We start from the raw sequence: 24,149 nt of genomic DNA on the forward strand, positions 1-24,149 counted from the left end.
TATTTAATGTCAGAAAGAACACATTGATGAACCAGAGCTTAGTTTATACATGTACTGTATGTCAAGCTAAACATGTCAACATCAGCATGCTAACATGCTGCTGTTTAGCAGGTATAATGTTCACCATATTCACTGACTTAGTTTAGCATGTAAACATGAACTTTAATACCAAAATGCAAAGTAGCACTGAGGTTGATGGGAATGTCAACGACACATTTTGACTTCATGGTGGCACTGGAGGAAAAGTCGGGATCACAAAAGTCGTTGGGATCCTTTTGGGATCATGATGTCTGTAAAGACTGTCATGCCATCCGTCCATAGACAGATAATATATATTTCAAAGTGGGGCACTGACTGCTGCTGCACGGCTAAAGTCAAAGCAACAGTTAGAACTTAGTAGGAACAAAAGAATGTATGACAACAGAAAAGTATCATTACTGAGAATAAAAACATCTGTTTTATTAATCAAGGATTAATCAAAATAATCAATGTGTTATTCCAGAGCATCACTCCATAAAACATTGATAATGCCATTAATGAGGTCTTTTAAAACTATCCAGGGATACCACGGTGTTGAGCTGCGGGAGGTATTCCATGAAGAAGGAGCATAAAAGAAGGCTTTCCAAGCGCAGTACTGTTGGAACGTGTAGCGAAAGCCTTCTGAACAAACATGTTTGATAAAAGAATAGTCAGACATTTTGAGAATACATTTGAGAATGCACTAATTAACTTTCTTGCTGACAGTTTGATCAGTTAAAGCCAGGGTTGGTAATCTTGAGATACAAATCCTGATATGGAAAATATCTGGTCCTTCTCTTCTCATGGCCTGGATTCGGACCACCATGCTCTCCGCAGCTAGTTGAGTTCCATTTCACATAACCATTCCTTCTTATCTTGGCATTTTGCATCATACCATGTTGCCTTAGGGTTTCTCCTGTTCATAAGTGCTGCACAGTCCTCACCCTCACCGCTTCCATGGTTGTTGGGTTCCCCGTCTATCCAGTACCTAAACCAAGGCCCAAGTTATACTTTAGAATAATCATAATAATAATCTCTCTCTCTCTCTCTCTCTCTCTCCCGCTCTCTCTCTCTCTGATTTAAATTCAGTCAACAGATTGCCATTGCAGGCATTAACATGTCCCCAATTAAGAATTTGATTTGTCAACTTCAATACACCAAACCTAGTTCATTCACATATATATGAATCTCTTTCAAATTGTCCTTATTGAATACACAGGAAGAGGCTACTTGACCTAATTTAACAACTATCCTGAGAATTCTTTCCAAAGTTTATGATCATTTCATGAACTATACATTAACCTGTCTGATCCTAACGGAATAGTGTGACATTTAGGGAATTAAGCTAATTTGCTTTTTTGCAGAGAGTTAATGACTCATGGATCATCTAACTCACAACAACAAAGGGAATAAGCGTATTCCAAAATGTCACATGATTAATTTTAACACAGCAGCACTGCATAATAAGTCTCAAAGCTCTTACCCTTCATTCTGCAGAGTCACATTATTTACCCACACCCAATTGTGCTCCGTTTGAATATCAGTAAGGCCGATCCAAATGCCCCCTGGTCCGCTCCACCATGGTCCTAAGCCCACAGCCCGTTTAGGTAGGTACTCAAAAAGATTTATCTGTAAACAGAGTTTAAACAGCATCACAATTTGTTGCTAAAGGTATACCTTTACCATGTGTAATAGCAGTGCAGGCCTATAGCAACTGATGAGATGCTGAAGTGATCTTGACTCAAAAAACATTAGCTTTCACAAACTAACCTGACATTTTCTACAGCTCGTGCTGTTTCAAAGCAGATCATTTCACATGTTAGGAATAACATGGATGTTATGGCTGCAATATGTTAAAGTGAGCCAGTTCCAGGAACTCCTGACATTGTGCATCACGAGTACTCTGTTGTGTGGAACAGAGCCACCATGAATGGAATTAGATAAGCTTGTGTTTTACCTGCTATGACAAGTCAGAATGTCTGTTGTGAAAAGGGCCTTTACTTTTAGAGTCTCTTAAATTTCATTATTAGTCTTTTTCTTCTGACAACTGAGCTTTAATCGAATCTGCTACTGATGACAGTGTGTTTGAAAGCTCTGGGGGAAAAAAATAAAAAAGTGGACCTTGATTAATCGTGTCAAGAAAGATGTAAATGATTGTTTTAAAAAACAACAACTTCAAAGTAACTACAAGGGACTTTCATTTTGTGTTGATTTTCGGTTAACCTTGCTCAACTTCTCCACGACTCTCCACTCTCTTTGAAATGCCTCCGGTGAGTCCGGTCTCTGTTTGTGGTGCGGATTGCATGCAATGGTTAACTAGCATATCACACACTGAGGACAAGGACGGTGAGTCACTTGAGCCAGACCAAATTAAACAAAGCTAGAGGGACATTTTTCATTATTCCAACATTTTGGTTTATGTTCTGTAATTTTAGGCTGTGATGCTCTTAGTATCAGAAATTTTTTCTTTATGCTACTTAAATTATCTTAATTTCCTCCATGTTTCCAGTGCAACTGCCACGTGACAGTGTTGGTAAGCAGGCCAACATAGTGGGCCAAACTAGAATAACTTGTCTTCTTAACACTGCCGTTGCATTATCTACTGTATAATAGGCCTACTAGTGTAAATCAAAACATCAGGAACTACTCTACCCACTCTTTTGTCTCTTGTTTTCCACCTACTTGATACTGGACTCACCTGCTCCTCCAAGCTATTAATCACAGCCAGATCGGCCCCACGCCTGACACAGTCCGCCCTGCTGTCTTGCCAGCTCTTTGAGGGTTGGAGTACAGAATGGAAGTAGCATGATGTGTTAAATAAAAGCCATCCTGACTGGCATCGTCCACAACTTTTCACTGTTCAAAGAAGAACATGAGTTAAAGTCACAACAAGAAGAAAAAGTTTGATTCCAAAATGCAAAAGCAAACGTATGCATTATTAGCCTCTCACGAATATCAGATGAATTGGCCTTCAGTGTTGCTTTCTCCATTTGTAGTCTCTCAATCTGCCCCTGAAGGCCATCGCTGAGTGCCTTGATCTGCTCCAACTGCAGTTTCAGTTGCTGATGGTTCCCCAGCTCTGTCTCTAATGTGTGTCGGACCTCTTCTTGAGCATTGATCGCTTCAGTGTGCATTATCTGAATTTGCTTCACCTCTATGATGAGGGCTTGTGCTGTTATTTGGTCGGAGGTGGATTCCCCACTTACTTTGCCACCTGTGATTAGCAGATATAAGAAGGTAACTTTTCACATTCATCTTATAGGTGATTAGCAAAGAAATAGTTATAATTGTGTATGTATTTACCAAGTCATAGCATTGGGAATTGAAAGGGTAAATATAGTTAACTACCTAAGCTTTATAATTATGTCCATAGCTTAGCTAATGAATTGTTTAGTACAGTATACTCCAAACTGACTGTAAACAAGTGAAGTGTACTCCCTTGGATCAGTTGTACTCACAGTAAATACCAATAACAATAGCCGATAACATCAGTACAGCGTTTAGCAGTCCTAAACACACGGCCACCAATGTATACAGTGGAAGACTTCTGGACCCAACTCTGACTGTGCACATAGATCCTGAACAAACAGACACTTTGATGTAAGTTCGAAGTGAAGGATAATAATGCATCGTATTTTCTGAACAGTTTAAATTATGCCAGCCTACCATTATTCCCTGTGTTATGATGTAAGGATTTTCCATCTGTGCTGTAGTCATCATTTGAAATCATTGTCTGGATATCCATCTGGTTTTTACTCAGAAATCCTCTCTGCATGCCACTTTTATCTGTGTGAGATGGCTGCTCTGTCAATATTACAACACTATGTGTGTGTGTGTGTGTGTGTGTGTGTGTGTGTGTGTGTGTGTGTGTGTGTGTGTGTGTGTAGGTGGTTGAGTCCCCTTTACACACTATCTCTTATGTTAAAATATCTCATGAAAGTCTTTTTTTATTGTCTCTCTCTCTTATTTTTTAGATTTAGGCTGTTAGATTCTCATGGAAAGGCTCACAATGCAAATAATGGGAAGTTTATTTAATGTATTTTACAGGTGACACTGTGATACTGATCTACAGAGTGCTGGTGACCTCTAATATGTCACTCAGTCTGGGTTGTGGGAGACAGTAAAAAACGCTTTTTGTTAACCCTCCAGCTGACACAAATGCAACATCCATCAATATATGTGATAGAAGACCGTTGCCAGCATTCTTTTTTTTAATCAATGAAAATGACAGTTATAACAATATTGGATTATAATCTTTGTACAAATGTGACATGTGAACTTTGACAGGTATTTCATTTGGTGGATCAGCCCAAAAACAGACATTCCTGTCCGGCTATCTTGTGCATTTACAGTTTTTAAATTGGTTTTCCTGAAAATGCATCATACAATGATATATATATAAATGTAAAAATATACATAAAGTGACAGGATTTTACTAATATCACACATCCCCTACGTTAAAAGAAGTGTCATAGGATCTGTAAATATAGTGTCACGATGCACCACATCAATTCTGATAATTTGGTATCAAAATACAATAGTGGACAGCTTGTGTATTACACCAACATTTCGTCGGCTACTTGTGTAACTTTTATTTTAATTATAGCCGCTCGAGTAAATCAATGTGGGAAACACTTTATTAACTTCGAGCGGACCGTTTTGATAGTTTCCGGGTTTTAGCGCAAGGAAATGATGGACGAGCCTGTGGTCGTTGCCTGTGTAGGCGCGTGTCAGACGACATTTTGAACATTGGTGAACTCGTGTGCTTGTTGTGTAAGACCTACGGAACCTTCTAAGGTGGCAACCCATCACAGTTCAGGGTTTTATTTGCGGGAGAGCAATGTCTTCATGCTAACTAAAGCGTTAGCCAAGTCAAGCAGAGCAGACTAGTGCCACTACCGGAAATACGCTCTGTTGGCTTTCATCGTAAAATACACGACAGCACTCTCGGACCTATGACTTTTATTCTGAAACTTCAAAAAAGTTGACTGAACGTCCCCGTTTTTGTTGCGTTACGCTTGACGCTCTCGAACTATTTGCACGTATTTTGCTACGTTGTATCTGTTCATTTTGTTTCTTACATTGTGTGTGTTAAGTGGCTTTTCAGGCCTCTGGTAACTTAGTACGAATCATTTGACATCTCTCTTTAACCGCCTGCACGGGAAACATGTCAGACATGTGTACGGTTTAGTAGGAGTCTTTCAGAAAGAGTTGTCGTTAGGCCTGTTCGGGTTATTTCCATCACTGCCACTGGCTAACAAGTCCCTAAACAGAAATGTCACTCGGGGACTATGAAAGACATTTCGACTCGCTAAATTCCGATTTGGACGGCGGGTCAGTGGTCAGTGAGCGATCCGCGTCGGGCACATATAATGGCGAAGAGGAGAAGCTGCATTACGTTCCTATCCGGATCCTCGGAAGGGGGGCGTTTGGTGAAGCAACCCTGTACCGAAGAACAGAGGTAAGTTGGACTTCTGTCCCAGCAGGGTTTTCTTTCTTTAAAAGGCACCGATCACACTTCATGCCATGCAATAATAACTTTCCTGTTTTCTTACATTTACCATATTTACCACACCAACAGTGCAAGGGAAATGTGTCTTGTGTAAGTTGACATGGTCCCCACAACTTTTTTCTTGGACTGGCAATGGGGTTTGCAGTCAGAAGTGATTAGAACCACTGCTCGGTGAAAACAGACTAACTAGATATCAAACGTGTGCTCCATGATTTACTGTACAGGATGTGCCTGTCCCGGTTAACTGCTCCTCTGTTTCCATGCCCCTATGAGACATTCCTGAGTGAGAACTAGACAAGTGCCTTGCTTCTTTAGCCTGTAGTCCAGTTGGGAACGTATATGAGGATTTGCAGACCCTTTAATGCAAAAATGCATTGTGAACCAATTCTATATCACACAAGTTCTTTTTCTTATTCTAAACCTTAGAATATTTTGCTTCTAAACTGGTAATAAGCACCGTGGAGAAACTTAAACCTGTGCAGGAACAAATCTGGACACTACTATTTATTAATATTATTGTTATATTAATGGCATGTCCCCTTTGGCTTATAGGACAACTCTCTGGTGGTGTGGAAGGAGGTGGAGCTGAATTCCCTCTCCGAAAGGGAGCGCAGAGATGTCATGAATGAGATAAGCATCCTCTCCATCCTGGAGCACAACAACATCATAGCCTACTTGAATCACTTCATGGATAAAAACACCTTGCTCATTGAGTTGGAGTATTGTAATGGTAAGCAAATATTTAGTCCACTCTGAAGATTTGATTGAGATTAGTTTGAATGATGTCTATGTGTGACTGAATGCTAAATGGCCTTCTCGTCACAGGAGGAAATCTGTACGATAAAATCAATCACCAGAATGGGGAACTTTTCAGTGAAGAGGTATGAGTGCACCACTGCAGCGCCTGTATTTTATACAAACAGACTGCTCTCCATTATATCTTCTCCTTTAACGTGTTTCTTTAGGTGGTCATTTGGTACCTGTACCAAATCGCCTCAGCTGTGTCCTACATTCACAAGGCTGGGATCCTCCACAGGTGAGATATTCAGCACATTTCCATGCCCTTATTGGTGACATCTGCAGGACTTTTTATTTTGTTTGTATCTGTGGGGTTTTTTTTTGGTAATGGAACCATCCATTTCTGTCTTTTAGAGATATCAAAACTCTGAACATTTTTCTGACCAAGACTGACCTCATCAAGCTGGGCGACTATGGCCTCGCAAAGAAGCTAGACTCTGAGTTTTCAATGGCAGAGACTGTAAGTTGTGACCCCCCCCCCCCCCCATAAAATGTTTTACCGGACTGATGATTTAGTAAATATTAATTTTTCACTTTTCTCTTCTTCTGTAAATCCAGTGTGTGGGAACTCCATATTACATGTCGCCTGAATTGTGCCAGGGATCGAAGTACAACTTCAAATCCGACATCTGGGCCATGGGTTGTGTCATTTTTGAAGTCCTGGTTCTTACAAGGACATTCGATGCAACGGTTGGTTTGTTAACTTGCTAGAAATAGTTTTAATTCTTTGCTTTAATCTGGAAATTAGATTTCGCCCTTACAGAATTTACTAATGTTGCTGCTTGTGTCCACCAGAACGCTCTGAACCTCTGTGTGAAAATAGTCCAGGGCAACTGGACCATGGATGTGAACGCGGATGTGTATTCGTCCGCATTGATCAAACTGGTGTATCAGTGCCTCGATCAAGTGAGTGACGGGAATAATCGGAGAAGAGTGTTGCGTTGGATTGTTGTGAAAGAAACGATTTGGTGCCAGAGGTTACACTGTGTGCTCAGGAAACATCTGGTCTCGGTGAGGGATACCACTGTTAAGTTCTTGGGATCTTTTTGTGTTGAAGGACCCCGCAAAGAGGCCTACAGCTGAGCAGATTCTGGGCCAGCCACTCATCTCCTGCTGTAGACAGTAAGTTGCTTGAAAATGATTCAGATGCTGTTGGATTCAACAGAGTCAAAACACCCATGACAGCCCACTGACAACTTTGTTCTCTATAAGGGAGCTTGAAGAGCGTGTCGCCCTGCTGAATTCAGCAATGAAAAAACCAAAGTAAGTTGTCAACAGTTGTTTCATATTCTCCAGCGTAAAAGCCTGTCTATAGTAAGATTGTGTGGTTATGTAACTCACTTGATGTCCTGGATGCACCACAGGCTGAGTACAGTGACTGACACCCCTGTGGCTGTGGTGACCACACGCTCAAGGGAGGTGTACTTCTGGGGTGGAGGCAAGTTCACCCCCCAGAAAATAGACACGTTTAAAGGAGGCAGCAGTGGCCAGCATGTGTGTGCAGGAGAGAGTCACTTTGCAGTGGTGACCGTGGAAAAGGAGCTGTATACCTGGGCAGTGAGTATTTACCACTCGCCATCACTCTGGGAGAGATTTGCTGGATTCGAGTTGTTCTTGTGCTTCACTACAAGGAGCTCTCTCAAACTTCTCTTCAGAATGTCCAAGGTGGAGCCAAGATGGTGGGCCAGCTGGGTCAGGGAGACCAGTCCTCCTACCGGCAGCCGACGAGGGTGGACCAGCTACAGGGGAAGGCCATCCGACAGGTGGCGTGTGGGGCTGACTTCACTGCCTGCGTCACCGGTGAGTGACAAAACCTTCCTTTAACATCTTTTTAACATCTTTAACATCTTCCTACAAAAAAAAACAACAACTTTTTCTGTAAAGATGCATTTTGAACATTCTGCTGCCTTTGCAGATGAGGACCAGATGTACATGTTTGGGTCAGACTACTACGGCTGCATTGGAGTGGAGGGAGAGCTCGGCATGGAGGTTTTGAAACCCGTGCTTTTGGAGTTTTTCGAAGAGCGGCCTGTCCGTCAGGTTTCATGTGGAGACAACCATGTGGCGGTCCTGACTCAGAGTGGGGACATCTACTCCTGGGGCTGCGGAGAGTATGGTACATATAGTTGCTGTATTTACTTTGGTTTTTGAGCTGAGTAAGCCTCTGCCAGATTGTTTTTGCTGTTATAGTTGTAGCCAGCAGGTGGAGATAGTGGTCTTTTTTAAAAAGAAATTAAAAAAAAACACAGTCTAAATAGGTGTTCTCAGTTGGATTTGCTCTATTTTCCTGGTGCAGGGCGTCTCGGCCTGGAATGTGAGGATGACTTTTCTTCTCCGATGCAAGTAAGATTTTCTTTCCGGTTCTGGCACACTCTTGAATGTCTGTCAAGCGGCTAAAACCTTGCAGGAGTCAGTAAGATACAAAGTGTTTTAAGCAATATGGTCCCATTTGTAGCTATTCAAAGTACTGTCTGTTTTCTGGTTTTCCCAGGTGGAGATCCCTAAAGGCGCCGTCATCTCCTCAGTGTCATGTGCCAGCGATGGAACCTTCTTTTTAACAGAAACTGGCAAAGTCCTAGCGTGTGGAAACAATGAATTCAACAAGCTTGGTCTGAACCAGGGAATCTCTGGTCTAAAAAACCACCCTGGAGAGGTACTGGGTTCTACATACAGGACTGTAATCATCCAGACTTCAGGGGATGCAGCTATGTTTATGTTTGGTTTCTTTTTCTGTACACCACACCAGGGTTATCAGGGGATCCCGTACATCACTAAACTGACTTTGGTAAAGCAGCTGGCGAGGTTCAAGATCCAGGTCATAGCCCCGGGGAAGACCCACACAGCTGCCATTGATGGTACCGTATAAAAAGGCTAATATTCCTCACGTAAGTGAACATTGTCAGCCACCATTTCACAGAAACATCATTTTTCATGATTTTTCTCTTTGCAGAGCGTGGTCGTCTGATCACCTTTGGTTGCAACAAGTACGGACAGCTGGGTGTAAAGGACTTTAAGAAACACCCGGGTGTCCAACTCCTTCTCGGACCCTTTGGAGGGAAGATAATGACCAAAGTGTCTTGTGGAGACGGCTTCACCATAGCAGCCACTGAGGGTAAGACCATGCCTAGTCCTGTCGTGCTTCTATTGCAATAATATGTACATTTTTTTTATTGTGCTACTTTTATTTCCTCCCAGAAGCCCCTGACCTTTGGTCCTGAGGATATATCATCACCTGTTTTTGTATTCCTTGCAGACAATCACATATTTGCATGGGGAAACGCAGGAAACGGGCGACTTGGGATGCCAGCTGATAAGGGATTTGGTTCAGAGGTATGCCCCGCCATGCCAAGGCCCATCTTTGGTTCCCTGCACCATGTACCGGACCTCTCTTGCCGTGGCTGGCACACCATTATCATCATGGGTTAGTAATCACAACCAGACACTTGCACAGTGTACTCGTGCAAGCAGCCAGCTGTCTAATATATATTTATTCTTTGCAGAGAAAGTGCTCACCTCCAAGACTATTCGATCGAACAGCAGTGGACTATCAGTTGGTATCGGTATATACTTTTCTTTGGACACTAATTTGTGTATTGATTCATTTTCCTTGCTTTAGCAATACGTCTACATTTAGTCCTGAAAGTCTACATTGTTATGTGTGTATAGGACTGGGCCAGGAGGCATCTACATCTACGGTGGATCTGGACATACAACCTGGTTCAGGGACGGACTGTCGTGACAGGGGTCTTGGTGGTACGCGGGAGGATAATAGGGAGGAGTGCCTCATGGAGACTCCCATGATGTCACTGACAAGTCAGACTGGGGACAGCTCCTGCCCTCTCTGGCTCAGAAAGGTTTGTTATCATGAAAGCACCAAGGAATAAGGAATTGTAAAACGGAAACCTCTGAATGGAGACTCTGTGTTCTAATTCAGGGAGGTTTTCATCCAACAGGAGCTTGAGAATGCAGAGTTCATCCCGATACCAGTTGACGCTGATGGATCCATTCCCGACCAGCTCTCTTCTATCTCCGAGAGCGTCACTCTGCCCTATGACGAGTTGAAAGAGCTAAAGGCTGCAGCAGAAGCAGTCGGCACTAAGAAAGACCTATCGGTAATGCCAATATTACCTTTCATTTATCTAGACCTGAGTTATGTACTCCAAATAAACACTTCTATAGTTTCACAGTACTGATGTTCATACCGTGTAATACTGCATTCACTATGTCCACTGTTTTTCAGACTAAACGAATGAGCTGTGATAAAGTCAATGGACTGGAGGAGGCTGACTTCTGCAAAAAGGGAGAAACGGGCGCATGCTGCAAAGCAAGTTGCGAGGTCACACAGGTATCAAATCTGCACACTCGGCACTGCAAATTATGATCTAATCATGAAATCCCATTGCCGCAGTATTTGACAAGAAAGCTTATTTTGCAGCTGCGAGAGACGGTCGCTAATCAAGATTTGAGGATCGAGATGCTCGAGAGGCAGGTAAGAAATGTGTCCCCCAAAAAGCTGCCCGTCCGCCTCAGTGCTGAGTTTGATCCTCGTGCATGAGTAACAGCGCGTATTCCTGCCGCCTCCAGGTCAATGAGCAGCAAAAGGAGAACGAAAGGCTCTGGGCAGCGATCAATCGTTCAGCGCAAAGGGAAGCAGGATGTGACAGTAACGGAAACCATCCCTCTGATGCCCGAATGCCCGGGGACGGAGGAGAAAGAGGAGGCGCATTCACAAACCACGGGGGCCGATCTTCAGGGGCCAGTGTGTGACTTTACCTGCAGATGTCCTGATTATGGGAGAAGCGTGAATAGCACCTGTTAAGTTAAACCAGCTGGTTAGATGGGGGATCGGAGGCTTGGTTGGACGTGCAGTAGAGGCTGCAGCGTCGTGCCCATTCACAGAGGTTACACGCGTTTGACAGAACGCTAAATTGCATTATTACCATCTGTTACATACGTAATACTGTGTAATACCTTGTACACTCTCATATGCACAGCTGTGTTCACCTGTGTGCAGTAATCTAGCTAGTTTCTCCACATACTGAAATGTTGGCTGGATTCAACATGAAGCACCTGACCCCTGTGAGAGACAATCATAGAGATTGTTGTGTCACTCTGCAATGTGAATGTTGAGTTCATGTTCTGGTGGTGTTGTTGACTTTAAGGGATGCCAGCATTGAGGCTGCTTCGGTCGTTAGTGCCTCATATGTTAGTATTCATCAAATATCAAAGAAGTCCATCTAATGCAAATAGGAAAGCTTTTGCTGATGCATCCAAAGATTCATTTTCCTTTTGTCAATTGTTGAGCGATGTGCTGCCAGGATGTTGGCCAGATTGATCATAACTCAATTTGGCGTCATTTTTAATTATTGATTTCATTCAATATTCTTAAAAAGTGAAGGTGCCAAATACAGAATAGCTTTTTACAGTTTCTCCACATTTATGAGAAATGATAGCTATTATAAACATTATATAAAAATGATCTTATTCAAATATATACTTTTTTTACATGTGCATGTTTTATTATCATATGAAAGTATTTGTGTGAAACACGAAACTACTGATTTCATTTTTTTTAACAACCGCTTACTTTTTTTATTGCCTTCTTCAACTCTTGAATTCTTGATGGGGAATCATCTGTAGGTCTGTCTTTGTGACACGTATGAACAGTTTGAATGTGGAAGCATTTATGATATAGCTTACCATGCGTCTATAATGTTTTCTTATTGCATTTTTAACCATTTTATCTGTCGTTTATGTTGTTAGATGTTGTTTCCGTATTTTACATAATTTGTGCAAGCAAATATGTAGTTGCATTTGTTTGGGTATGTGTGTCCGTGTTGCAAGTGTGTGTTTGTGTGTAAAACCCTTTTTTCATAGTTCGTTTACAAGCAGTAGCCTCGTGGTCAGTGGTCTGTCAGCAGAATAACACTGGCAGTATTTTCATGCTGTAAAATGCGACGTTGAATACAGTCGGTGTGCCTTAGAAATCTATTGAAACCAAAATTAGTGCAAATGTGAAAATGCTGTGTTGACGGCATCTAAAAATATGGTTTATTTGTTAACAATTAACCAAACGTTGTGGAGATGTAACAGTTGTATAAAGACTTCGCTCAGTCACGCTGTTGCTTCGTGCTTTGTGTAAAAGCCATAAATAAAACTAACAGTTGTCTTTTCTCGATAGTCAATATTTTCCACAATGAAAGATAGAATACATTGCATTTATTTATATTAGTTGATATTAATATAATCATGTGTTAGCCTTGTAAAGAGCTAAAAACTATCTTAGACACTTCTGTTTAGGTCACATGGAATATATGATGGAAATGTAGACGAGAGATCAGAAACCAAACTTGTGTCAGGGCTAGAATCAGACAATGCAGAGACTCTGCTGACTAATGAGATGGTGATGGTTGACTTGCTAAGCCGTGGATTTCTTGTTCAAATGGTTCAGGGCTGAAGTTTCTGGGTCAGTTCTGATCTCCTCACTTTGGCTGATGTGCAGTTCCACCTGGGACCTTCCGACCTTTCTGCAGATTCCTTGTATGTCCCTGGTTCTGGATTTGGTTGTTTTTCTTCAAAACCTGAATAAGACCCAAAAACAGTAAATGCTTACTTAATACAGTCAGAATGACCCACTCTTAAAAACAATACTCCACAGGGGTATGAGTGGTCAACATACTCAAGAGGGTAGCTTTAACATAAACCCCTGTTTGTAAAACTGGTAGGGCTCCCCTTTTAAAGAGACCCACATATCACTGGCCTACCTCTGGACCTCCGCTGTTGGTTTTCAAGAACTCCTCTAAGGCAGATCCCTTGGTCCTGTGAAGGTAGGTGTTGAAGACTCCACGTTTTGATTGTTTAACTTTCTCACAGATTTGGACATGCTTCTGTAGTCTTTCGCCTGCAAACTTTCTGTTGCAAACTTTGCAAAGAAGGAGCTGGTGCCTGGTGTCCGTGCTCTCTTCCTGTCTCGGGTCGGGTCTGCTGGAATGTGAGGGATGAGAAAGTGGTGGAAGCCTTGGTCCCCCTGACGGGTTTCTTCCTTCTGTTGCAGCTTTATGAGAAGCCTTCTGCTGACTCATTTGAGGCATATCTCGTTCATCGTCAGAAATCTCCTCACATGTCCTTTCCCTATATTTTTCCTCTCTCTTCCAACCTGTATCGCCCACTGAGGCTGTATTTTGATGTCTTTCTTTTGCTTTCACTGTTCCACCCTGTGACTTCACACCTGTATCTTCCCAAATGCCATTCTTTTTTTCATCCCTTTCTTTTCTTCCGGTATGCTCTTTCACTTTTTCCCACCTTGGTTTGTTCAGCTCTCCACTCACTTCTTGCTCAGGAACTGTGATCTGGTGAGTTGCTTTATGACCTTTTTTGTGTGACTCTATTTCCCTTCTTTCCCCCCTTGCTCTTTCTTCCTGATCTTGTGTCTTCATGTGTTGTTTAACATCCTCCTCTCGGCTTTCTTGCATCTTCACTTCTCTTCTTCTCACTGGTTCTCTCCTCTGCTGCTCAGACAGCCTGGATTCTCTCTGGTAGTTTCCCCTCTCTGCTCGTTCCCTGTTGTGTCTCTGCTCTTCACTCTTTTGGTCATCAAGTGCAGCAGTGTCTCTCTGGATCTTTTGTCTTATTTTTTCCTCTACGCGCCACAGCTTCTCCTGTAGCACCAGCTCTTTTGCATGAATTGCTCTGGCCATCTGCAGTTCTCCACTGGGCTGTCTGCCGCCTGAGTCGTTTCTTGGATCTTGGTACTCATTGGTCTTTCCGGTGCCATTTGAATGGTGTTCTAGGGTTAACGAACGGCCTCTTGGTTGTTTTGTCATAGTATTTTTTTCTAAATCATACGGAACAAATGCGTCTTGTTTCGTGGGTTGGAGAGATCTTCTGTGGCTGACAGGCTTGTTTGGAAATGGCTGGTTTACTGCATCTGCTCTCCCACCAGGTACACCACCATGTTGTGCTTCAGTATTGACATCTGCATTTCTTTTTCCTGCAGTGTTGGGCTGCCCTTGATCACTGTGTCTTCTTCCTGTGTATGTGCTCATGACTTCAGCGGTTGTCTTTGAAGTTGTTTTGTTGTGAAAGACACCTGAGCCCTCCACACCAGCTGCTGAGGGTTTTTTCCAGTATAATTTCTAAGAAAAGAAAAAAAAAGCATCCAAAAAGTGAGGCTAACAGAGAAAAACATTGAAGGAAAATGCTGTGCAGCTGCAGTGTATGACTATATTTAAAGTAAAAGCACAAGTGTGACTGAATCAAGACGTTATTGCATGCATTTCATGTAATAAGTCTCCTGTTCAAATGTAGAAAAACATTTTATTTTTCAGATTGAATTTGACAATGTAATCTTGACCCTGACATCAGCCGTTGACAACTCGCTTTCAACCAAATTACACAGATTAAATTTGCTCAGTCGTCATTCAACTACGTTTACAGTAGACGATTATTTTCTTTAAATTACATACAGTCTGAGCTCTATGTCAACCAAAAAGCAATCAGCAGATGAAGATTGTTATCCAGAATATGTAAACCAGTCGACCTTGAGTTCTAGTCAACTTCTGTTTTTAAGGTCAGGAGTGAACTGTCACGCTCACCTTTAGGACGGACGAGGAATCCAAAAAGTCTCTAGATTATCCAGATCACCCCAAAAAATACATAAATAAAAAGGGCAAAGAGTTAGAAGCCTTTGCAATAAATAAAAACATTTAACTGACCTTTTGAATGTCGTCTGAATTGAAAGTAACTGTGTTTAGCTATCTGTCGACACATAAAGCTACTCTGCTTTTTCCTAATGTTTACACTCGTTGCTTAGAAACCAAATATCTCGGGTGTTGTCTGATTGGTCCGTTGATCACTTCCTGAAGCGGAGTCCCGGATGTTTTAAACTCGAGATCTTTTGGAGCTGGATAGTCGTCTCGCGGCTTCCTAACGACATCCAAGGTGAATTATATGACATACAACGAGCTTTCCTGTATTCATACGGAATGAATAATACGCTAAACGTGTTAATTATCGAGGTGGTAAATCGTTAGAACATGCATTAGGTTAGCATAGCTTGTAGTAGCTATACCGTAGCTAACAATAATACACAACACGTAGCTAGCTGCTGTCTTGTTTCTCCTGTTCCAGGTACACTATGAGCAACGAAGACCTCATTTCAGTGGATTATGAAATTTTTGGCAGAGTGCAAGGCGTGTTTTTTCGGAAATACACTCAAGTGAGTTTGACAGTGATCATAAAGTCAGCCTACACATGAACAGGTGTAACGGTCGTGTGAAGTAAATCACTGCTATCTCATTGTTTAGCTTTTCTTTGAGCTGGCAGCCGCGTGGCACAGTCTTGCTGGTGGAGTTAATTTAGTAATATATCATGGATTATGATTTATTTTGTTTTTTAAGGAAGGAAGCAAGATGTAGCTAAAAGCACCTGGAATAAAATGTTTTTTATTTTTTACATTAAAGCTTGTAAACATAAATGTAAAAAAAACACACAAATGTTTAATTGGAAAATTACAAGGAATTACTGCACTTTATACAATGAAGAGATCTTAAAGAGATCAAATCCTATAGTGTTCACAACCCATGCTGTACAATGTATCTAACTAATATTCCCATGACAGCCTTATACTCTCCATCAGTGTCTGCTATTTTTAATCCACTGTGTTTCATTTTTCAGGCCGAGGGGAGGAAGCTCGGTCTGGTGGGATGGATCCAAAACACAGGCGCAGGAACTGTTCAGGGGCAGCTACAAGGCCCACGAAACCAGGTGAAAGAAATGCAAGAATGGCTGAAATCCACCGGGAGCCCCAAGTCACGCATAACCAAGGCAGAGTTTAAGAATGAGAAAGCAGTCGATAGCCTAGAACACTCATCTTTTAAGATTGTAAAATAAGATAACCCATAGTTTGTACTTGTAATATTACCTTTGACGCAGATGTTTTATTTATTTTGTTTATTTTATTAGTTGGAATGCATCTCAAGTATTGAAATGATTTATGTTCATCCTTAACATCTACACAATAGTGTAATAAAAATAAAAGTCCTTCCAGCCTGCATCACATTGTTGAATTTTATTGTAGCAATATAGGGAATATTTGACGAGGTGACTACATTATCCAGAATCCAGCAGACATCCTGGTGAGCAAAAGCACGCTGCTGCCCTACTTTGCAAAGGACTGACTCTGCGGGTGGCTGCAGAGAATCGCTGACAAAACAGCCAAAGATGTAGGATCAATGAATCCTCAAATTGCGTTCATTTGAATAATTCGGGAAAATACTCGTGAAGAAAGTCACTGATGATGTCAGGAGGCAAACAAGAGGTATAGAGGGAGCGGACATGGTGTACAAAATTAAAATCGGACCACCTCTTCACACAAATGTGATGGAATTGGATATTGACTTGTTGTATGACAGAAAGAAAGTGGTACATAAATACAACATGGGCCATAAATGGAATCTGGGGGATTATTAAGAGTGAAGATAATACATTTTCTCCCTTGGCTCGTCATGTCGGATGATAATTTACTTGTATTTATTCCATTATTTAGTCGAATTTTTGTCCCCTCCGTTGAAAATGTGGCGGGAACAAATAACAGAAATTGTTGTGTGAAAAGATGCTAGGAAGTATGAACTGGAAGTACGATATGGTTAAAAAAACAAAGCTTTTGTGGATATATATCCGGAGGGAGCAACCTAACCTTGACAAGAATGTGATGGTTTGGCTGTACAGTGCATCTGTAACTGTTGCCCTGTACTAAAGCCAAGCACATTATTTTAAACAAATAACTGCCTTTTTTTATCAATGTCTGTTTGTTCCCCTGCCTGTTTTTCTCTCTGTCTTTCTTTTGGAGTTGGATATTCTTTTTATGAAACTCATAAAGTTAATAAAATACAAGTCAGTAAACACATGAGATAGCACTCTCCGTACAGTAGGTGGCGCTACGCACATTCAAAGCTGGTTGAAATTTGTCAACGAATAAAGGAAAAGTACGTCGAGCTGTAGGTCCTCCACACCGGAAGATGGCGCTGTTAGATTTGGCTGTTGGCTGCTGCGGTCTGCTCTTGATGTTGCACGTTGACTGTAAACAGCAGCCGAGGTTGATTTTAGCATTGTTTTCGATAGTTTTAATTTTTTAATTTTAATAGGCAGTGTATCCCGAGTTATTTTAATGTTTCGCAATCACAAAGTTGTGGAACTAGCTAACGTTAGCGTTAAGCTAACGGTACTGAGTGTTAGCTAGCAACGGCTAATTTTAAGACAGCTGAATGTTATGAGCATCATGATTAAGTGTTTGCCTAAAGACGTACGGGGGAAACTTCGCTCCGGTGTCGCTCTTCCCTCGCTTCAGCAGTGCATAGAGGAGCTGATCCTGAACAGCATTGATGCCGAGGCGACCTGTGTGGGGGTCAGGATGGACATGGAGGCGTTCAAAGTACAGGTAGTCGACAACGGCGCTGGGATAAATGCTGAGGACATGGAGTGCGTGGGAAACAGATACTACACAAGCAAATGCAGCACCGTCGAAGACCTGGACAACCTCAGGTGGTATGGCTTCAGGGGAGAAGCCCTGGCGAGTGTCGTCTCACTGGCCACACTAGTTGAAATATCAACCCGCACCAGATCATCTGTGAAAACTCACGTCAAAATCTTCAAAGATGGCAAGGGCATGGATGTGTTTGAGGCAGAGACTGCCCGACCGTCTTCAGGGACAACTGTTGTAATTTGTAACTTCCTCCACAACATGCCAGTCCGGAGGAAGAGGATGGACGCTGTCCTGGAGGGTGAGCGGATCAGACACAGAGTGGAGGCCATTTCACTGGTGCATCCCTCTGTGTCCTTCACCCTGAAGAACGACTGCACAGGAGCCATGATGGTGCAGCTTCCTAAAGCCAGAAACACCTACCACAGGTTTGCTCAGATGCACGGCCTCGGGCGAGCACAGAAACTTGGAGAAATCCGCTGCACGCGTGGACTGTTTGAAGTGATGGGTCACATTGGCAGAGAAGGACACTACAATAGCAGCTTACAGTTCCTGTATGTAAACGACAGACTGCTCCTGAAAACACGGATACACAAGCTCCTGAACTTTCTCCTTCGCAGACTGAGCGCTTCAAATCCGAAGAATGACAGTCCAGACGGGCATTCTGCTCTCAGGAGTCCAAAGCACAAACGAAGCCACGAGCTGCACGGAGTATACATCATCAATATCAAATGCCCTTACTCAGAGTATGACATATGTCTCGAGCCTGCCAAAACTCTAATAGAGTTCAAAGATTGGGATGGAGTTTTGCTATGTATAGAGGAGGCAGTGAAAGCTTTCCTGAGCAAGGAGAACTTGGTGGCTGTGCTTTCTCACGATGACTTGGACTACGTAGCTCCCGAATTGTTTTGCACTCACAATACAGACCAAGAGGGACATAACACGGGCGACGGTGACCAAGCAACTATCGGAGCCTCCTCACTAGATTGTACTTTTGCAATGAAACTGGCATCTGATGCTGTCTATCGAAAGCGCAAGGATGACCGTGTATACGAGGACAATGTTGGTCGGGCGGAGTGCAAGGAAGAGACTGAAGAACAGGGGAAGCAAAAGATAACTGCAAATGAGTTGGAAAAGATAAATAGTGAAGAAGGTATAAACAAAGAATATAGATCTGAGCCACTGTGTGATCTGGCTAGATCTGATAATAACATTACTGTGGAGGAGGAGCCAGCCTTTAGTGAAGCTGGGGAAGACACTCAAGTGTTATGTGTTTTAAATTCAGTCAGACAACTAGAAAGTGAAAAAGTGGAACCCTCAAAAGAAAAAGAGACGCTATTAAACATAACTGCCTCAACCAGCAGTGGGATTCCAGTAGATGGCGTCTGTCAACACATTCAACCTGATTTAAACAGTATTGAGCTAATATTACCTGACTGTCAGGGTGCAGGAGGACAAGAAATGACTTTAATAAGTAACGGAAGGATCGGCCTGTCTGATCCATACATTCATGAAAGTCTGCTGACTCAGGACCCGTCCCAAATCAACAAGTCGGTATTTCAGCGACAGGTTTTAGCGCCGAAATGTGAAGAGAGATCCTTTGCATCAAAACGCAAAATCTCACTGTATGCAGGCCACGGCAGTACTAGTCAGGAACCATCCAACGACATAACTCCCTCAAAGATTCACAGAATTTCAACTTGTCAAAAGCTGTCTTTACGTAAGGAGTCTGGATCCCTTGAGAAGTTCAGAAGAATATGTGGCCAAGCTGGTGAGCTGAAATTGCCCTCTCAAGAGACTCATCAAGTGAGTCATACTAGACTTCCTCAGACAGACAGCTTTGTATTGAATTCCCAGAATGTGTCTGTTTGCCAGAAAGACCAGCAAGAAAAAGAAGAGACACGGAGCAGCCTCCGAAGCCCACAAACCCTCTCGGCATTCACCAAGTTAAAACCAGTCTCAGGGCAGAATGAAGGCAAAATATCTTTGGCAGCAAAACTCGTCCATTTGAAACGACACAGGACAGACGATTCAAACGTATCGCCACACTTGTCAAGGACGACCTCGCAGGACAATACCCGTCTCCGTCGTGAGTCCCCGAATCCTGAGCCGGTCCTGGGTTGCTGTGAAAGTCCTCTACTGGCTGAGAGGGAAGAGGACACAACATCTGGGGACTGGCTTCATCACTACGACACATCTGTGGGGAAGACGGTTTATGTCAACAAAGTGACGGGCCTCAGCCGATATGAACACCCGCCCACGGAAGAAACGCAGGCCTGCTGTACATCTGACGTCACCAATATGGCAGTTAGTGTCGTCTCTGAAATGGGTGAGTTGGCAGCTTATCAGCAGGTGATGTTGACATGATAGTAACTGGAAGTAGTGCTCAATATTAACCAATATTAACCTTTACTGAACTGTAGGGATGGAATACAGATGTTACCCGTTTCAGGTGGATCTAGTGTTGCCCTTCCTCCCTAAATCCAGGACAGAACGAGTGATTAGTTCAGTGCTTGATGGCAGTGGTACCCGGCAGACAGATCAGACTGTAGATGGTAGGCTGCCTTACACACACACACACACACACACACTCGTATACACAATGAATATTGGTTTGTGTTCATGTTTGATATTGTTTGTCTTATCAGATGTTGAGAGGTCGGACTCACTGAAGTCGTTGTACTCAAAATGGAATAATCCCGTGTTTGTCTGCCCTCCTACGGTAAACAACACTTGTTTGTTAATAACTTTGTAAGGATTTAAATAAGTTTAGTGTCTGAATAATAATTAGAATTGACTGTTTTTAGTGATGCATTATGAACTCTACTGTGCCTCCAGGTGGGTGTGGACATCTCGAGTGGGCAAGCCGACGGACTGGCTGTCAAGATCCACAACATCCTGTTTCCTTACCGTTTCTCTAAAGCCATGATTCACTCAATGAAGGCAAATGTCTCTTCTGACAAAATGTTCTTTTATAATGCTTCATCCATTCAACCTGCATTGATGTTATGAAGTAACTCCCATTTAATCGCCTTATAGGTTATTCATCAGGTGGATAAGAAGTTTCTTGCATGTCTCATCAACACGAGAGACGAGGAGTCTGCAGTACTCGGTGAAACTGAAGGTATAGACGGGACTTAACGGTTTGTCATTTGTTGATTCATCCGCATCTCATGCTCTTTATATTGAAACCCCAGGAAACCTTCTGGTGCTGGTAGATCAACACGCTGCACACGAGCGAGTTCGACTTGAAAATCTACTTGCAGGTTAAAAAGATTGAGCACTGTTAGATTAACAATGCTGTTTCTGGGACCCTGATGTGATGTCATAAATGTATGTCCTGTCATAGATTCTTATGAGGAGGACCCAGAGGCACCCGGGGAGAGACGTCTGTGTTCGTCAACCATTTTGCCACCTCTCGAGATCAGCGTAACAGAGGAAGAGCAGCGGCTGCTGAGGTGTGTGTTACTGTGTTTACAGAGCTACAGGCTTAAAGGTGAAGTCTGACAATATAAATGTGTTCAGTAAGTGTGGCTGAAGGCAATTTGTTCCAATACTTGTTGGCTCAAATGCCCTCATTCAGTAGCATCGGCACTCTAATGATGTGGCAGCCTGTATTAATAGCAGAGGGTACGTCCCCAAATGTCTCTGTATTTCTCTTGTAATCCAATGACAAGAAAATCGCATCGGTTTCCAGACAGTAGAATGAGTCAACTCTTAAGTGAGCACTTTGCTTGATTTGGACACGGACGTCATGAATCTGTAACCGCAGCAATCTGCCGACACCCAGTCGGTCGACTCAGAAGCCTGTTGTCATCTTTCAAACTTACATTTTCCAAACCTAAATAAACGATACGCTCGCCTGTGGCCTGAGCTGTAAATGTTTTAAACCAACTTTCACCATGGCTGTGTTCTGTTGTTTTTGCTTTTAAAGCTCAAACTCTTTCTGTTTAATTCCTCGTCTATACTGCATTCTAATCGACACTGATGGTTTATTTCAAACCTGTTGGTTTCCTATCATGGACACTGTTACGTTACATGTTGGTCGAGCGGTGTTTTCTGTATCGCTGATGGACTCTTCCTCTTAAAGGTCTTGTGGAGCACATTTGCGGAGTTTGGGCCTGGAAGTGAAGTTCTCCCAGGCAGCGACTCCACAAGCTTTCGTGGGAAAGGTGCCGCTGTGCTTCATGGAAAAGGAGAGTAATGAGCTCAGGCGGGGGAGACAATCTGTTATCAAGCCTATTGTTAAGGTAGGACTTAAGAAACCATCTATTGCATCGCTCGTTTAGCCAAGTGATCATCTCACAATTCTTCTTTTTCCCTATTATCACACATCAGGAGTATCTTCAAGAGCAGATTGAGGTAAGTTTGGAAGTGTTTTTTCAAGTCCCTAAACCCTTTTTCTATGGAGAAAGTATAACATTGACTTAATAAAGGCTAACATGCAACATTCCAATTGTTTTTCTCAGTTACTCCGCTCCACTGGTAGAGTAAGAGGAACTCTGCCTCTCACTGTGCTGAAGGTGCTGGCCTCGCTAGCATGCCATGGTACGGTTACATTATTTCTCTTGTGCATTGATGTTTCAATAAATGACAGTTTTCCCACTGATGTCTTGTTACACATCGCTTTAATACATGTATGCATTCAACAGGTGCTATCAAATTCAACGACAGCCTGAGTAGAGAGGAATGCTGCAGCTTGGTGGCATCCTTGTCCTCCTGTCAGTTGCCCTTCCAGTGTGCCCATGGCCGCCCATCCATTGCTCCCTTAGTGGACACCCTCCATTTGGACAAAGACGAGAAGGTGCTAGAATAGACTAGCGCATCTGAACTTTGTACTAGATATACTATTTAAGGCATTTTACAATCCGTTGGTGACTGAGCATTTTTGTCCCCTGCAGGAATTACAGAAACCCAACCTCCAAAAGCTGAGAGGAATGTATAAAGCGTGGGAACTATATGGAAATAGATAAGTGGGTGTGTCTTTACTGTCAACAAAATGAATTGTAACTCATCGAAATTAAATGGCTTAAATAGTCAAATTACGCCCAAAGCCCTGTGACCGAATCCTCTTGTTTGTCTTTTTATATAAACAACATATTTAACATATAAAACAAATGAATACACAAAAACAGGTTTACAAAGGAATCGTTCATTTGCTAATACACCATTCTTAAACTGAAGTAAACACCACAAGTATGATTGACATTCTCTTGTCTGCACAGTGGGAATCAAAACAACTCAACACCAGTTTGATTGATATTTCATGGAGAGGACTAAAAAAAACTTGATTTAGAAAACAAATAAAAATGGTGATATCCGTTGTTGGTTTTTTCAAATGAACCCTTCAAATATCACAAACACAGCAAAAGGCACATTGTGGCGACCTTGTATACGTTTCCAAACTTTCAGTCCCTCAGTATCCCTCAGGCTGCGCTCAAAAAAAACGTATTTACTCGATCAACTTCTTGGTCTTGAAGAATCGTTTCAAATAGAGAATCTGCCACGCGGCCAATGCAAGAAAACAGCAGACGGATACGACACTGAAGAGCTGCAGCCGCGTGTTGGTGGAACCTGTTTAAGAAAGGAATTTGCAGTTAAATAGTGTCAAAACTTCAACTTGATAGTTTCAGATACATGAAGCAATGACTGACACTGAGGAGAAAACTGCTGCAGCTCAGTTCAAAGCCATAAGCTTGCTCCTCTTCTAGCTAAACACCAAACAGGCGATTTACATCTGCTCTGATATCTCACATGTGGCCAAAAGAGAAACATCATCCGTCACTCTGCAATGTTCTGCCGAAGTGGTGATTATCATCTGCAGTAAAGATATTGCTCTATTAGTTTACTATTCGTTTGTCTCATCTCTTTCCCTCAGGTAGGTGAAGTCATCTGCAATGGACTGTGAGAGGTGCTCAAGATGCATTAGCTTCGCCTCAAGGGGGGTCAGTTTCTCCAAATTTTCAATCTGACGAAGAGGTTGCAAGAGTAATTTTTGTCATGTTGCGCCATCATACATTGAATTATCAGTAGTAGTTTGGATTAATAGTAATGGTACTGATGCTATGTGATGTAATAGTATTAACACGACCCCTCACCTCTGTGTTGTTCTCGGCTTCCACACCATGCTTCAGGTTCAGTATGACCAGTAGGTCTGGGACCCTGCCAGTGCCTAATGACGAGCAATAACACATTTATTTAGTTATTTGACAGAAAATAATTTGGATTAAGCGTGACTTTACACCCCAATTGTGCATCTTTTTGTTTGTCCAATTGAGTTGGAATATTGCCTCTATCACTAATAATTAATTGAGAAAAGATTGTACGTCACTCACCCATTGG

At 42.4% G+C, this 24,149-nt stretch overlaps 3 protein-coding genes across 8 annotated transcripts; all 3 read left to right on the forward strand.

Moving 5' to 3' along the window:
• Positions 1-5,004: 5,004 nt before the first annotated feature.
• Positions 5,005-12,501, forward strand: nek9 (NIMA related kinase 9). 2 transcript variants are annotated; one of them, XM_076108076.1, is made up of 23 exons: positions 5,005-5,479; positions 6,083-6,260; positions 6,356-6,411; positions 6,496-6,566; positions 6,683-6,788; positions 6,887-7,018; positions 7,124-7,234; positions 7,386-7,450; positions 7,541-7,591; positions 7,693-7,885; positions 7,984-8,128; positions 8,244-8,444; positions 8,625-8,671; positions 8,820-8,981; positions 9,075-9,183; positions 9,279-9,440; positions 9,582-9,749; positions 9,829-9,882; positions 9,995-10,182; positions 10,282-10,440; positions 10,569-10,673; positions 10,764-10,817; positions 10,913-12,501. In XM_076108076.1, the coding sequence occupies exons 1-23, from the start codon at positions 5,294-5,296 to the stop codon at positions 11,093-11,095; spliced, it is 2,886 nt and encodes a 961-aa protein (XP_075964191.1). In that variant the 5' UTR covers positions 5,005-5,293; the 3' UTR covers positions 11,096-12,501. The 2 variants fall into 2 exon arrangements, with proteins under 2 accessions (XP_075964191.1, XP_075964190.1); XM_076108075.1 differs by having other exon boundaries at positions 5,007-5,479; positions 9,829-9,888.
• Positions 12,502-12,638: 137 nt separating this feature from the next.
• On the forward strand, positions 12,639-16,380 carry acyp1 (acylphosphatase 1, erythrocyte (common) type). Of its 2 annotated transcripts, XM_076108077.1 has the most exons (3): positions 12,639-15,268; positions 15,458-15,545; positions 16,004-16,380. In XM_076108077.1, the coding sequence occupies exons 2-3, from the start codon at positions 15,465-15,467 to the stop codon at positions 16,217-16,219; spliced, it is 297 nt and encodes a 98-aa protein (XP_075964192.1). In that variant the 5' UTR covers positions 12,639-15,268; positions 15,458-15,464; the 3' UTR covers positions 16,220-16,380. The 2 variants fall into 2 exon arrangements, with proteins under 2 accessions (XP_075964192.1, XP_075964193.1); XM_076108078.1 differs by lacking the exon at positions 12,639-15,268 and having other exon boundaries at positions 15,281-15,545.
• A 1,000-nt stretch (positions 16,381-17,380) lies between these two features.
• Positions 17,381-23,822, forward strand: mlh3 (mutL homolog 3 (E. coli)). 4 transcript variants are annotated; one of them, XM_076107778.1, is made up of 13 exons: positions 17,381-20,136; positions 20,231-20,362; positions 20,456-20,529; positions 20,646-20,750; positions 20,847-20,931; positions 21,005-21,073; positions 21,157-21,265; positions 21,898-22,057; positions 22,146-22,169; positions 22,277-22,355; positions 22,460-22,611; positions 22,709-22,780; positions 23,686-23,822. In XM_076107778.1, the coding sequence occupies exons 1-12, from the start codon at positions 17,598-17,600 to the stop codon at positions 22,778-22,780; spliced, it is 3,600 nt and encodes a 1,199-aa protein (XP_075963893.1). In that variant the 5' UTR covers positions 17,381-17,597; the 3' UTR covers positions 23,686-23,822. The 4 variants fall into 4 exon arrangements, with proteins under 4 accessions (XP_075963893.1, XP_075963895.1, XP_075963892.1 ...); XM_076107780.1 differs by having other exon boundaries at positions 22,718-22,780; XM_076107777.1 differs by lacking the exon at positions 23,686-23,822 and having other exon boundaries at positions 22,709-22,874.
• The last annotated feature ends 327 nt before the right edge of the window (positions 23,823-24,149 follow it).

Source organism: Anarhichas minor, unplaced genomic scaffold, assembly GCF_050575085.1.
Source record: "Anarhichas minor isolate MPS153535 unplaced genomic scaffold, ASM5057508v1 ptg000040l, whole genome shotgun sequence".
NCBI lineage: Eukaryota > Metazoa > Chordata > Actinopteri > Perciformes > Anarhichadidae > Anarhichas > Anarhichas minor.